Source organism: Neoarius graeffei, chromosome 2 (assembly GCF_027579695.1).
Source record: "Neoarius graeffei isolate fNeoGra1 chromosome 2, fNeoGra1.pri, whole genome shotgun sequence".
Taxonomy (NCBI): Eukaryota; Metazoa; Chordata; class Actinopteri; order Siluriformes; family Ariidae; genus Neoarius; species Neoarius graeffei.
The window spans coordinates 8,031,763-8,046,425 of NC_083570.1; the positions used below are offsets into that span (position 1 = coordinate 8,031,763).

The 14,663-nt window shown below is 43.2% G+C and overlaps 1 protein-coding gene across 1 annotated transcript; it reads left to right on the plus strand.

The window, feature by feature from the left end:
* Nucleotides 1-3,210: 3,210 nt before the first annotated feature.
* On the plus strand, nt 3,211-13,076 carry LOC132878933 (tripartite motif-containing protein 16-like). The gene is made up of 6 exons (XM_060913694.1): nt 3,211-3,865; nt 8,378-8,473; nt 8,652-8,897; nt 9,018-9,189; nt 9,388-9,447; nt 11,580-13,076. Exons 1-6 carry the CDS (start codon nt 3,272-3,274, stop codon nt 12,110-12,112), a joined length of 1,701 nt encoding a protein of 566 aa, XP_060769677.1. The 5' UTR covers nt 3,211-3,271; the 3' UTR covers nt 12,113-13,076.
* Nucleotides 13,077-14,663: the final 1,587 nt, after the last annotated feature.

A 14,663-nucleotide genomic window follows, 5' to 3' on the forward strand; every position in this document is an offset into this window, starting at 1 on the left:
ATCATCTCCAAATGGACTTCATTGAACTGACACTTATGCCACTTTTCCACTACAAACGCGGCTGAGTCGGGCTGAGCCGTGCCGTGCTGAGTCGAGCTGAGCGGGGCTGTTGGAGTTGCATTTCAACTACAACCGCGCTGAACCGTGCTGGCTGGAAGTGGGTGGACACATTGGGTGGAGTTAGCGAAAGTGGGTGGACGTCACGTGATGTCGTTAAGCAGCGCAAACAGTGACATCAGTGAGCTTTTAAGCGGTAGTCTCACGACCCGAATAGTAAACAATAAACATGAAGTCGTTAGTGTTGCTGGTCTTGGTTCTGTGGCTTGTTGTCACCGACAACGCAAACAGATACTGGCAAGAGCGTATAGATGAGGCGAGGCGCATAAGGCTTCAGAAATTCTCGTAATTCGTAATTATTATTCTTCCAGGTTTACGGTGTTTACAGATCCCAGCGTGCTCGCGGGGCATGTGTGGGCATGTGAGGACACTCCTCCTCACCAATCAGTGCACAGGGGAGTGTCTGCTCATGCCCCCAGCCTCACTCGGCTCGCTTTGGCTCGCTTCAGCCCCACTCCAAAACGGTGCGAGTTTTAGGGGCTAAGCAGGGCTGAAGCGAGCTGAGTCGTGCTGTTTTTTGGTAGTCGAAACGCGAGCCGTGTCGGGATGAAGTGAGCTGAAGCGAGCTGAAGTGAGCTGAAAAAGGGTAGTGGAAAAGGGCCATTAGTGAGGGAAAATGGGTTCCTTAAAAATAAACTAAGCAAAGCTTGTGCAGAAACAGGGCTAGGATGGACAAAGGTCCTCCCTGTAGTACTCACACAAATGAGGATGCAAACTAGGCCTAAACATGGGTTAAGCCCATTTGGAATTCTGTTTGGACAAGTAGCCAACACGGGGATAGGGCCAGCCCAAGGAACATTGCTGGACACCGCACTGTGTGATGATGCAGTATTGAATTACTGTGTAACGCTGTCCTCTGCTTTGAAATCTATCCACAAACAAGCAAAAGAAGTGCTTCCCAAGCCCACTGAAGGACTTCCGATGAACCAAGTGGAACAAGCCACGATGGAATAGCCCATTCCAGGTCCTGCTCACGACCCCAACAGCAGTGAAGGTCACAGGCAGAGTGACGTGGATCCACGCTAGCCACTGCAGGAGGGTTCCTGAACTGGCTGAGCAGGAGGAAAAGGAAGGCCTAAGTGACCTGGACGTTGACTAAAGCTCATGAGGAAGAAAGGCATCACTGCATGGAACAGTGCGAGTATCACATCAATCACGCATGCACCCTCAATAGGGAAGAGTATTTCAGTGTCTAGCCGATAGATAAGTCTTAGGGTTTCAAGTTTCTCCAAGTCCCAGTGAGGTGGGATGAGGGCTGATAGGGCGTGCCCGCTGTCTGAGCACCAACAAACGTCAAGAAGGGCAAGGGTTAACTCAGTAACATCACTGAGGCACTAAACAAGATACGCAAGGTTGCTGAACAATTACGAGCAGATGAACATGGAGGAGTCGAAGACAGTTGGTGGCATTGGTTTAGTGGATGGAAGACTCTGATTCTATCCACCATACCGGTCCTGGGCTTAGTGATTGTGATGCTATGTTTGCTCCCTGTTTTCTGTCAATGTTGTATGTCTGTGTTTCAGAGGCAGCTGACAAATATTGGTTACCAGAAAATAGACCCAGACGACTTGCCTGACTGGCCTCCAAACCCACACGAAGACTATAACCCACCATTTGACGACATCAGCACAGCTGACATGAAATTAGCCCTAGCTTAAAACACTCATTTGTGGTTGTTTTCTGTTCTATTGTTTCCTGATCTATGTATATAGCTTGCAAGCATTAACTTAAGACGTGTAAGTCTTACAAAACAGCCTTAGCATTATCCCTGTACACTCAATGACGTGTTAAGTCAAATCTCTCTGGGAACTCTTACCACTGAAATTGTGTACATTTCTTTCTTTGAGCAATTATTATCCTGTAGGATAAAAGGGGGGAAATGTGAAGGAAATTTAGTGAATGAACATTACTATCCTCTGTGTTTCTGTGTGTTGAGCTCAAGTGGCCTCGTGTACTGAGAAAAGTTGTTTTTTTCCACATGCTGTAATCGCCTTTCTGTGGCCTTGGCTGGTGATAAGCAGGGTGTCTGAGTTCTCCCTAACTACGCATCCACCTGCACATCCCAGAGCATGCCAGGTGCACGCTTAAACAAAGCTTCATAGAAAATCTTGAGCCAATCACGTACAGACGCAAGCAGTAAGCGAATGCCTTTAGAGTATAATAGATAACAGACATTAAAACACAACTCAGAGTGTGCGTACTCTCGGCATCACTGAAGTGGTGTCTTCTTCTCTTCTTCTTCTTCTTCTTTTTCCTTTCCTATTTTTTATCTCTGTTTTATATGATCTACAATAATAAATAACTGAAAAGACAACTGCTAAGTGTTCTGAAGTGTTTATTAGACGTTTCCATTACAGTTTTATAAACACCTTATATTCTTCCCTTCCACTCCTGCCTGCTAAATTAAATCTAAAGTCATCGGAAACAGACTTAACCTTTTCTTTCTTTTTCTTTTTACTTCGCACCAAATCCCACTCTTCGTAGCTCCCACCAAACTTCAGTTCTCCTTTCTCACTTCCTTCTCCCATCTCCTGTCCATTCATGGCCCAGCTGTTGCTAACCACTGGAAGCTCAGGCTCTGGAGACATGTTCTTGATAAAACATTATGTAAGGAATAAAACAGGATGAGGCATACTGCTCCAGGAAACTAATCTGTTTTAATAAAGATTGACTTTTATGATTTCTATTAGCAATAAACAATGCAAAATCAATAAAATACAGTTTTCCTTCCTGACAGCTGTGTCCTCCTCACTTTTAAAATGACTCCAACATTCTTTAGGGATGAAGATCAGTTTAAAGATAACATGAGGAAAAAGCTGTTCAAGTGAAACAATTGTAATTTATCAACAAGGCTGAAAGTTGTGCTTGAGGTGTCAGTAGGTGGAAAAGTCCAGAAAATTAAGATGCATTCTGTGAGTATTTCATGAAATTAATCCTAATCAGTGCAGCTACATGGGTTATATTTCTGCACTGAAGGGAGATGAAATGGCTAACAGAGGAGTGTTCATGACCTTCCTGTGTTTGTACTCCTCCTCTCTGTATCACTCTCTCTTTCACACACAGAAACAGGAAGTGACTTGTCATTTCAGAGAAAACAAATCGTTCTCTCTCTCTCTCTGAGACACACACACACTCTCAGTGTGATTTCAGGAAAATGGCTGAGGCCAGTATTTCAGTAGCTCAGGACCAGTTCATGTGTCCAGTGTGTCTGGATCTCCTGAAGGATCCAGTGGCTATCCCCTGTGGTCACAGTTTCTGTAAGGTGTGTATTAATAGCTGCTGGGATCAGGAGGATCAGAAGGGCGTCTACAGCTGTCCTCAGTGCAGAGACACTTTCACGACAAGGCCTGTTCTACGCAGAAACAACATGCTGGATGAAGTGGTGGAGAAACTGAAGAAGAAGACTGAAGTCCAAGCTGCTTCTCCTGCTCACTGTTACGCTGGACCTGGAGATGTGGAGTGTGATTTCTGCACCGGGAGAAAACACAAAGCCGTCAAGTCCTGTCTGATGTGTTTGGCTTCTTATTGTGAAACTCATCTGAAACCTCATCTTGAAGTTCCTGCTTTGAAAAAACACACATTAATTGAAGCCTCAGCAAAACTCCAAGAGAAGATCTGCTCTGAACATAACAAGCTGATTGAGATCTACTGTCGTACTGATCAAACCTGCATCTGTTATTTGTGTACGATGGATCATCACAAAGGTCACAACACCGTCACAGCCGCAGCAGAAAGAGCTGAGAAACAGGTGAGAACTAGAAATCTTTCCAGAAATAAATCATCTTCATTAGAGTTTCCCATCTAGAAACAGGTGCTTTAGTCAGTGATGTGATTTGAGCTTTAATTTCAATGTGTGTCTCAATCAGAAGGATTCTGTAAAAGCTGATTAAAATTGTCTGTGTTCTGGTGAACAGAGTGTTAAATTTATCTTCAGTGATGGTCGTAATCTGGTTCGGGGTGGGTTTCCTGATAACGTTGCCCTTTAGACCTAAAGAGAGAGTTGAGAGACTCTCTTAAGGAACAAACGTTGTCTCTGTACGTGGTTTTCCTGAACTCACTCATAAGAAGGAGTCTAAAGAGCAACAGAACGAAGAGCATCTTTGTAGTTTGCATCCCTGAAGGCAATCATATTGGACATAACTAACAGTGTCCAAGTCTGTGAAGATTCTCAATCATCCAGGTCATAGTAAACTGTGGGTGGTAGAAAAGGGCAACTGGACTTGCTTGAAGAATCTTGAAAACGTTTCACCTCTCGTCCAAAAGGCTTCCTCAGTTCTGTCTGACTAATAGGGAGTATCAGATATTTATCCTCTCCTGGCTCAGAATCAGAATCAGAATTCTGATGACCAGCTCATCTAAGGTGTCACTGAGGCATCATGTTGGTGTGGGTCGCTGGAGGCTGGGTGTGGATGGCGAGTCATTAGGGTGATCAAAGGATTGCCCGTTAGGGTGATCAATGGCAATCTGACTCTCTCTGTCCTCCTGTGAGTCCCCGAAAACAGCTGGGTCCTGGCGTACACCCAGCCGTCTGGGAAGAGTGTCCAAGACCACCTTGTAGATGGTTGACAAATGATGTCTTAGACCCCCACCTCTGTTCAGTGATGGCCGTTCCAGGTTTACAAAAATGGCTTCTTTGACTCCTCGCTCATACCAACGATCCTCTCTGGCTAAAATGCGTACGTCACAATCCCGAAATGAGTGTCCTTCATTGTTAAGATGAATGTAGACAGCCGAGTCCTGGCCTGAGGAGCTGGCTCTCCTGTGTTGGGCCAAGCGCCTGTATAGCGGTTGCTTCGTCTCCCCAATATACGAATTTGTGCAATTCTCACTGCACTGAATTGCATACACTACGTTGTCCTGTTTGTGTCTGGGTATTCTGTCCTTAGGGTGGACCAGTTTCTGCTTCAGGGTGTTATTGGGTCTGAAATGTACTGGAATGTTGTGTTTGTAGAAAATCCTCCTGAGTTTCTCAGATAGACCAGAAATGTAGGGAATGACAATGTTCTTGTGTTTGTTCCTGTTATCATCCTTGTCAGTTATGTTCCTTTTTATGCTCTTTAGGAAAGCCCAGTTGGGATAACCGCAATTCTGAAGTGCTTTCTTGATATGGTTCTGCTCCTTCTCTTTTCCCTCTAATGTTGTAGGAATGTTCTGAGCCCTGTGTTGCAAGGTCCTAATGACCCCCAATTTATGTTCCAGTGGGTGGTGAGAGTCGAAAAGTAGGTACTGGTCCGTGTGTGTGGGTTTCCGGTAGACCTCGATACTAAGGCTTCTGTCTTGTCTAATGTGTACATCACAATCCAAGAAGGCTAGATTATTCCCACTGACATCCTCCCGAGTGAAGTTGATGTTGCTATCCACTGCATTGATGTGTTTCGAGAAAGCTTCCACCTCCTGGATTTTGATTTTAACCCAAGTATCATCCACGTATCTAAACCAATGGCTGGGAGCAACTCCTGCAAAAGTGGTCAAAGCTATATGTTCCACTTCCTCCATGTATAAATTAGCCACAATAGGGGACACTGGTGATCCCATGGCGCATCCATGCTTCTGTCGGTAGAAACTTTCATTAAACTGGAAATAAGTGGTAGTCAGGCAGAGGTCAAGCAGGGTGCAAATCTGATCCGTGGTGAGTTTCGTTCTATCCAGTAAGGAGCTATCCTGAAGGAGTCGTTTTCTTACAGATTCGACTGCTTCTGTGGTGGGAATGCAGGTGAACAGAGAAGTGACATCGTAGGAAACCATGGTTTCATCTGAATCTAGTTTGAGGTCTACAACTTTAGAAGCAAAATCTTGGGAATTTTTGACATGATATGGTGTATTCCCAACCAGAGGAGCCAAGATTGTGGCTAGGTGTTTAGCAATGTTATATGTGACCGAGTTTATACTGCTGATAATAGGTCTGAGAGGAGCTCCTTCTTTGTGAATCTTGGGGAGTCCGTATATGAGAGGCACGGCTTCCCCAGGGTACAATCTGTAGTAAAGAGCTCGGTTGATGGCTTGGTCCTTTTCTAGTTGTTGCAAGCAGCTAACAACTTTCTTTTTGTAACCACTTGTGGGGTCCCTCCTCAATGTTTCATAAGTGGTTGTATCACTGAGGAGACTGGTCATCCTGGAGTGGTAGTCCGCTGTGTTTAGCACCACAGTGCATCTCCCTTTGTCAGCAGGAAGGATGGTGATGTTCCGGTCTCTTTGAAGCACTGTAAGAGCCCTCCTTTCTTGGCTGGTGAGGTTGGAGGGGGGTGCTTTCGCACTGGATAGAGCAGCTGATATCTTCAGTCTAAGTTGTTCTGACTCCGTGTTGGTCAGGTTGTTGTTCCTGATGGCTGTCTCTGTGGCTGTGATGAGTTCTACTACCGGTATCCGCTCAGGTGAAACTGCAAAGTTAAGACCCTTGGATAAGACATCTCTCTCTGGTTGGGTGAGTACCCTGTTGGATAAGTTCTTCACCCATTTCTCTTCTATGTCCGGTTGTGTAGCCTGGTCAGATTTCTTCCTCCAAGTCAGACCTTCTGTCTTGCCAGAGGAGGTGGTTTTAGACAGCAATTTTTGAAATTTGCGCATCTGACGTTCCTTACCTTTGGTGTGTTGTGAAAGCTGTGCCTTCTCAGTGAGATCAGAGACTCGTTCCAAAACTTCACTGGGAAGAAGGGCTGTCAACTCCTCAAACCTCAGTTTAGTCTTGTTCTGGAGAGCATCGATGGTGATGCCTGGGTGTACGCCAGGACCCAGCTGTTTTCGGGGACTCACAGGAGGACAGAGAGAGTCAGATTGCCATTGATCACCCTAACGGGCAATCCTTTGATCACCCTAATGACTCGCCATCCACACCCAGCCTCCAGCGACCCACACCAACATGATGCCTCAGTGACACCTTAGATGAGCTGGTCATCAGAATTCTGATTCTGATTCTGAGCCAGGAGAGGATAAATATCTGATACTCCCTATTAGTCAGACAGAACTGAGGAAGCCTTTTGGACGAGAGGTGAAACGTTTTCAAGAATCTTCAAGCAAGTCCAGTTGCCCTTTTCTACCACCCACAGTTAACAGTGTCCAAGTTAACTAGCTATGTGTAAACATTAGCCATGGACAAGACTATGGCAACTTGGCGGGCAAATCCACAGAAACTCATTTGACTAATCAGACTGCATAGTTATTGCAACATTATCGCTAACTCTAAAAGCACAGACAACTTCACTGCAAGCTTTCTCTTGGAATAAAACGTTTATATCCCTCAATATGCTTCCGCAGGTTTGATGGCAAGTTTTTGTAGGCTGTGATGTGCTCCGTTTTAGGCAAACAAAGCAAACATTTAAAGCAAAATGACTCTTTATTCCTTTCAGAAAACTGAACCATGGGTTCTAGCTATAGAACCGTGGGTGTGTGCATTCCCCAGAAGAACCGCCTCCTTCCATTCTGCCATCAACTGATCGTGTTAAATAATGCTGCGGAGAAATCATTGATCTTGATTTTATCCAGTCTATGGACGTGACGTGACCCTAGTGATTACTGATAGACTGTCTCAGGGTCACCTGCGGAAAAACCAATCACGTTTTAGAAAAGAAAAAAACATCCACTTTCAAAGCTGCTTCATAGTAACGAGTAACGAGGACCTTGATAGAAATGTAGTGGAGTAAAAAGTACGATATTTGTCTTTCAAATGGAGTGAAGTTAAAGTCATAAGTTTCCAAAAAAAATACTCAAGTAAAGTACAGATACTCAAAAAGTGTACTTCAGTACAGAACTCAAGTAAATGTACTTCGTTACTGTCCACCTCTGATAATTAACTCGATGTATTTGCAATGTAGAAGAAAACTAATTGAACACCACCAGCAGATTCAACCCCAGTTTCCCCCGCTGACTGTGAGAGTCCCTCAGAGCCGCATGCGCATTCTGTGGATTCGGCAGCGAGCGAGTCGCTCTTTGTTTTGAACGAGTGCTCCGGGTCTCTCGTAAATTCTGAGCAAACTAAAGGACGACTTGTGCTACGATGTTGTTCGGGAAAACCACGTTAGCTTGATGATGGATCTTAAGAGGTCATTTAAAACTCTCTTGGCCTTAAGAGGCTTTCGGGAAACCCAGCCCAGATCAGTTATTGAACATCTCTCTCTCTCTCTCTCTCTCACACACACACACACACACACACACACAGAGTACATAACCTTCAGAGTGAAACATGAATGTACTTTGAACTGACATTAATATGGAACCAGTTCGCTCGTACTGTATAAAAAGCTGAATGTATTTTATTTGTCCTCAGAGTGAGTTAAAGGAGGAGCAGATGAAATCCCAGCAGAGAATCCAGGAGAAGCAGAAGAAGGTGCAGGAGCTGAAACAGGCTGTGAACACTATAAAGGTGAGCAGTGAGCAGAGACAGAGCTGCTCCTAGAAACACACACAACATGGACAACGAGTCATTTACAGTCCCAGTAAGAGAGGGAATGATAGATGAGCTTTAAATCTTGTGTGTGTGTGTGTGTGTGTGTGTGTGTGTGTGTGTGTGTGTGTGTGTGTGTGTGTGTGTGTCCGAACAGCTCAGTGCACAGACAGCAGTGGAGGACAGTGAGAGGATCTTTACTGAGCTGATCAGCTCCATGGAGAAAAAGCGCTGGGAGGTGACGGAGCTGATCAGAGATCAGGAGAAGGCTGAACTGAGTCGAGCTGAACGACTCCTGGAGCAACTGGAGCAGGAGATTGCTGATCTTCAGAGGAGAGTCACTGAGCTGGAGCAGCTTTCACACACACACGATCACATCCATTTCCTCCAAGTAACACTCACTGTCTGATCTACAGAGCCAGCTGTTCCTCACACACTCTCTAAAACACCTCTCATTAAGGGAACAATAAATGCCCCTGTCTGACATCACAAGTGGGTTTTACATTTCATTTGCTTTCTGTAGGTTTTAGCTTCTGGACGTCGCTCTCCTCCATGGGACAGACCATCATTTCACACATCCAGCGTCACTGTCCATCAACATCTCTCATTTAATGGAGTGAGGAATTCTCTCTCAGATCTGAAAAAGAGACTCGAGGAATTCTGTGAGGAGGAATTCAACAAAATCCCTCCACATGGTAAGAGGAGCTGTTCCTGCTGGAGAAACACAGTGATGTGTTATTTCTTAGCGATGCTCCTGCTTTCTTTTCTGCAGACACTTTATTCACCCGACACTTTGAACTAAAACACTGACTTAAAATGAATAAACTGACTGGATCACTTTAAACTCTTTCCATCTTTTACACAAACTCATGTTTCCATTTTTCTCTCCACAGCTGCAGCAGTTCAGATCTTTTCAGAACCAGAACCACAGAGCAGAGAAGAGTTTCTGAAATGTACATCTAACACACACACACACACACACACTTCTAGGCCTGTCACGATAACAAATTTTGTTGGACGATATATTGTCTCAGAAATTATTGTGATCAACGATATTATTCTTGACGTCTTTTCAAGACCATTTTATGCCACTAGTAAAATAATAATGATCATGCAAATACACCCTTTCATAGAACAGTAAACTTTTTAATTAAAGGTGGGGTACGAGATTTTGGAATAACGGTTCCTGCAAGCCATATTTTGAAAAGAAACACGCCCACCCTCGCCCTGCTCCCACCCCCCGCGTCTCCACCCCTCCTCCCCCTTATAAAGCCTGAGAAAATCAGCCTTTATAATGGGTATCTATTGCGTTACACACCAGTGGAGAGTGTAGAGAGCTTGGAAAAATAGCTCAAACTTTCTCATTTAAACTGTGTTTTCAGCCCCAATTTTCACTCCATACACATAATTTTCTCAAAAGTAGTAGCCACACTTGTCCTGATTCACACAATGTGTCTACCTACACAATAGGACTTGCAGTTTTTGAATGAGAAGCCTCAAAGTGAGGAAAGGGCAGGCGAGCTGCACCATTGACTCCCATTCAAATCCTGACAGAAAAGTCACTCGTTTTTAACTCACTCTAGTGACCTCATTTTTTACACTACAGACAAAATTACATCAGTGTGTTCAGGAGAGCCTGGTGGCACTCACTGTGAAAGAATTTTGTGAATATCTCCTTCCGTTTTCGTGTAAATCCCCGTTGTTTGGAGGGAGCGCGCTGAGAAAATCCTGTGACGCTCTGCTCGCTCTCTCACACATACACACACACACACACAGAAGGGACTGGCTGCTCACGGGCTTCAGTCTGATTGACGTGTCAGTATCCAATCATTTTGAGGTGGTACCTCGATAGGATTGGATGGCGGTTTTCCTTTATTTTACACTGTAGACTGGATTAAAATATTTCGTTTTTGGGTCAAACCTTCTATTGTACTGCTTGCAACATGGGTGTGAGGAGCTTCTCAAGCAATATGGTAAAAAATACTCCTGAAAAAAATCTCATACCCCACCTTTAAGTCAACTTATTAAATTCAACAGTGTAATGTAAAAAATAAATCTAAATAAATAAGCCAAAGAAATAAAACAACAATCAAACAAAACCACTCACAACAAAAATGATAAATAAAATACAATTTATGGCTCTTAAAAATTGCACTGAAGTGAATATTAACTTGGCACAGGGTAATAAAAAGACATTCTTTTCTTCACAGGCAACATTCTGCCAATCCAGTTTCTCAAAGATTAGTACCCAGATCAACAAAAGTGCAAAGTAACAACGTATTGCCAGCTGTCATTTGGATAAAAGCAACAACAATTAGAACGAGATAACATGTAGGCAAGGGCATAGGTTTGGTATTAACATTGGTGGGGACAAAAACCCAATGCCAACCCCCAGTGGTGCCAACTTCAGGTCAACATTAGAGGGTCACAATATTTTGCTCCATTGTGTTCCACCAAAAGAGTCTCCATCATCTCTCCAAAGGCCAGACTTTTAACATTTGAAGTTCAGAACTGTAGTAATTCATGAATAATAATAATAATAATAATATGAAATCCATTTGATTAACTGCAAATCTTGCATGTGATGATGAACTCATTCTACCAATTTGCAAATGTGTTTTCCAAGTGAATACCGCACTGACTGTCGGGAGGGTGTATGTTCCTTTCCCTCATAAATGGAAATAAAACCCATCTGGAGCCTTAAACACTGCGTTCCATGAGGCTGGCAGGGGGAGTCGCTCTCTTCTGTGGGATATTTAACTAGTTTTAGAATGCTAGTTTAAGCTGATATGTGATTGATCTAACGGTAAAACAGCACGAGGGCTCGAGAACTTTGACAGGTTACAATTTTACTTGGCAACAGAATGTATCTGAATTCTGATTGGTTGTTGTATCTGAATTCTGATTGGTTGTTATATTATTGCCCTTTTGTTGTGTTCTTGAGCCCAGAGTGGGGGGAGGGGGGAGTGACAGGGTTCTACAGAGAAAAGTTTTCACTGCAACCGAACTGCTGTTTTCGTGACCACGCCCCCAGCGCAGATATTCATGTTCACATTGTTCAGTTTGTTTTTCTCGTTTATTTTAGATTTCTGTTATCTGACTCTGGATCCCAACACGGCACATCGTCTCCTCATTCTGTCTGAGAAGAACAGAGCGGTGAGAAACAGTGGGAGAGAGCAGCGTTACTCTGATCATCCAGAGAGATTTGATTACTGCTGGCAGGTGTTGTGTAAGGAGAGTGTGTATGGACGCTGTTACTGGGAGGTGGAGTGGAGCCATGGTGTTGGTGTGGATATATCAGTCTCATATAAAGACATCAGCAGGAAAGGACGGGGTAATGAGTGTGTGTTTGGATTCAACAATCAGTCCTGGAGACTGTGGTGTTCTTCTTCTTCTCTCTCTTTCTGGCACAACCACATTAAGACTGATCTCAGAGTTCCATCACCCTCCAGAATAGGAGTGTATGTGGATCACAGTGCAGGAACTCTGTCCTTTTACAGCATCTCTGACACGATGAAGCTCCTCCACAGAGTCCACACCACATTCACTCAGCCTCTATACGCTGGGTTTGGGCTCTGGTTTTCTGATTCTACAGTGAGATTGTGTGATCCAGAATAAAAGTGTGTAGTGTTTTCTGTAAAATTCCTGCACATTGCCACGTTGTTGCTCAGTCGTCTGTTTCACTAGAACACAATCCAGCTGCACAAAAACACTCATTTTAATATTTAAATGAAAACAGATGAATAATTTAAAATAATTAAAAAGGAAATGTTAAAAATTAACTGTCAGACAAGAAACTCGTTAAATTTTAAAAAGAAAATGCTCTCATGACCTTCGCATTATAAAGTTATGTTTGTTTCATATTAAGCAGCGTCTCATTAAATAACTAATAAACAGTAATAAAGCCAGAACAGAACAACATTTTAAACCTGTTTAGGTCACACTATATAAAAATAAAACATCACTTTTGGAATGAATTTGATTTTTCTGCTTGTGTTCTAAGATGTAAAATCCACATTCACTTTTTCAAATCTGAAGTTGTTTCTAAACCCTGAGATTTGATTGTAAAACATTGACCAATATTTAAACTCCATTAGAACATCCAGTACATGATCGGTTCAGGCTGCCGATGTCGTGTTCATCCCATATTCAGCCTGGATGATGATTGGCCCGCAGATAGAACCTTATAAATCAGGTTTATCTGTGAGTTTGGGATTTTTATTCAAATATTACAATCAAAGCTTTGCAGAATGAAAGATAAGAGCACAGGAGAATAAAGTTTCCCCCAGTGATGGAGTTTCTGTGCTGAGCTCATTTTCAGACAGAAGCTTTTAATACTGAGGCCAGGATGTCAGCAAGCCGCTGTATTCATACGCAGTGGGGGTTTTCTCCACTTTGGATGGATATTTTTAGATTATTTAATCTGTGGGAAATAACTACAGTGTCTTAAATATGTGTTTGTGAAAATCACTGTCAACCTACAACTGACTTTTTCCTCCAAAAAACATCTCTTTTCATGTTTAATTGTTTTGTTATAAGATCACAATGAAATCACTTATTAAAATAAAAAAAAAAGTTCTTACAGCGTGTTTTGATTGCACTGAACATCTCTAGTCTCATCTCAATGTGGGAACTTACCATGACGGTCTTTTCTCAAACATCTGAATGTCTCCTGTCAGCAGTAATATCACTCAATCTCTTCCTCTCTCTTCTGGTGTTTGTGTGGAACAGCAACAGTTCCTGATGGAAACCCTGTGGAGGTGCTGATGATGGTGTCTGAAGCAGCTTGAAGATGTTTAACCCTTTGGTGACTGACCCCTTGAAAATGGTTCCTCCAGGAACGATGACTTTTCAGTTGTCAAGACAACGGAAAAACTAAAATACAAAAACAGAAAGATACGTCACAATGCTCTTGTGCACAAAACAAAATGCTCTTGTATTTTAGTTTTTCCGTTGTCTTGACAACTGAAACGTCATCGTTCCTGGAGGAACCATTTTCAAGGGGTCAGTCACCAAAGGGTTAAACTGTTTCTGACAACTGTTTGTGTGTGAATGTCTCCAAAACGAGTTTCACAGATTTATCTCAACACAGGGTGATTATTTTCCAATAACAGCACATCTCAAAGTATTTTATTCCTCCTACACTCCAGCAATCCACCAGTATTTTTTTACAACCTCAATTCCGAAAAAGTTCAGACGCTTTATAAAACCTAAATAAAAACAAAATGTGAAGATTTGTAAATCATGGAAACCATGTATTTCATTGAAAATACTACGAAGACATCATATCAAATGTTCAGACTGAGAATTTTTATTGTTTTTTTGAAAAATATATACTTATTTTGAATTTGATGTCAGCAACACATTTCAGAAAAGTTGGGACAAGGCAACAAAAGACTGAAAAAGTTGTGTAATGCTAAAAAAATTGAACCAAATGCTAATTTGGTTAATTGGCAATAGGTTGTTAACGTGATGGGGTATAAAAAGAGCATCCCAGGGAGGTGGAGTCTCTCAGAAGTAAAGATGGGGAGGGTTTCACTGCTGCATGACAGACTGCGTGGGCAAACAGTGCAACAATTTAAAGGTGCCCTTCCACCAAAAACGTTTAATACTGGCTCTTTTTGAAATACCATAGTTCACTCCAAGTTGCATATGCATGCTGCATGTGAAAATGTAATTCTACTCCCATTCCCTGTATTAGCTTATGAAAGGAAATAGTCGGAAAAACAAGTGGATCTGAAAAAGCCATACGATCTTACATCACTTCGTAAATTAGTATTCATGGCCTTGCCCACCTTGGCTTGCGACCGCCCACGGGAAGGAAGTTCAGATTTAAACGCAAGGACAGATAGCAGAGCCCATCTCGTCAGCAGCTCATGAAGAGGACCTGACAGCAAGCTGAAAACATGTCTGGACAAGTTTGTGCCTGTGTTATTTGTGGCAGTAACACATCAACGTTGCATGTTTGGGGAGGCTGGGAGCTCCCCTGCGCGAGTTACAAGCGTTCAAAGTCGGGCTGGAGTCACCGACAGAAACGAAACCTAAGCGGAGCGCCGCGGCTCGCCTCGGGGCGAATTACGTCCTGAGGCGTGGGGCTAGCCTGCCCTGGCAGTGCTGGTTCACTGGGGAGAGGGCAGAGGTCGCTGGCTGCCAAGTTTGGGGAGGCTGG

What these genes read in the sequence shown, in the direction of transcription:
- LOC132878933 (XM_060913694.1), top strand. Translation starts at nt 3,272, where the DNA reads ATGGCTGAGGCCAGTATTTCAGTAGCTCAGGACCAGTTCATGTGTCCA. An exon ending in TCCTCCAAGTAACACTCACT is followed by an intron (nt 8,898 to 9,017) that starts GTCTGATCTACA and finishes TGCTTTCTGTAG; the next exon opens with GTTTTAGCTTCTGGACGTCG. An exon ending in CAGAGAAGAGTTTCTGAAAT is followed by an intron (nt 9,448 to 11,579) that starts GTACATCTAACA and finishes CGTTTATTTTAG; the next exon opens with ATTTCTGTTATCTGACTCTG.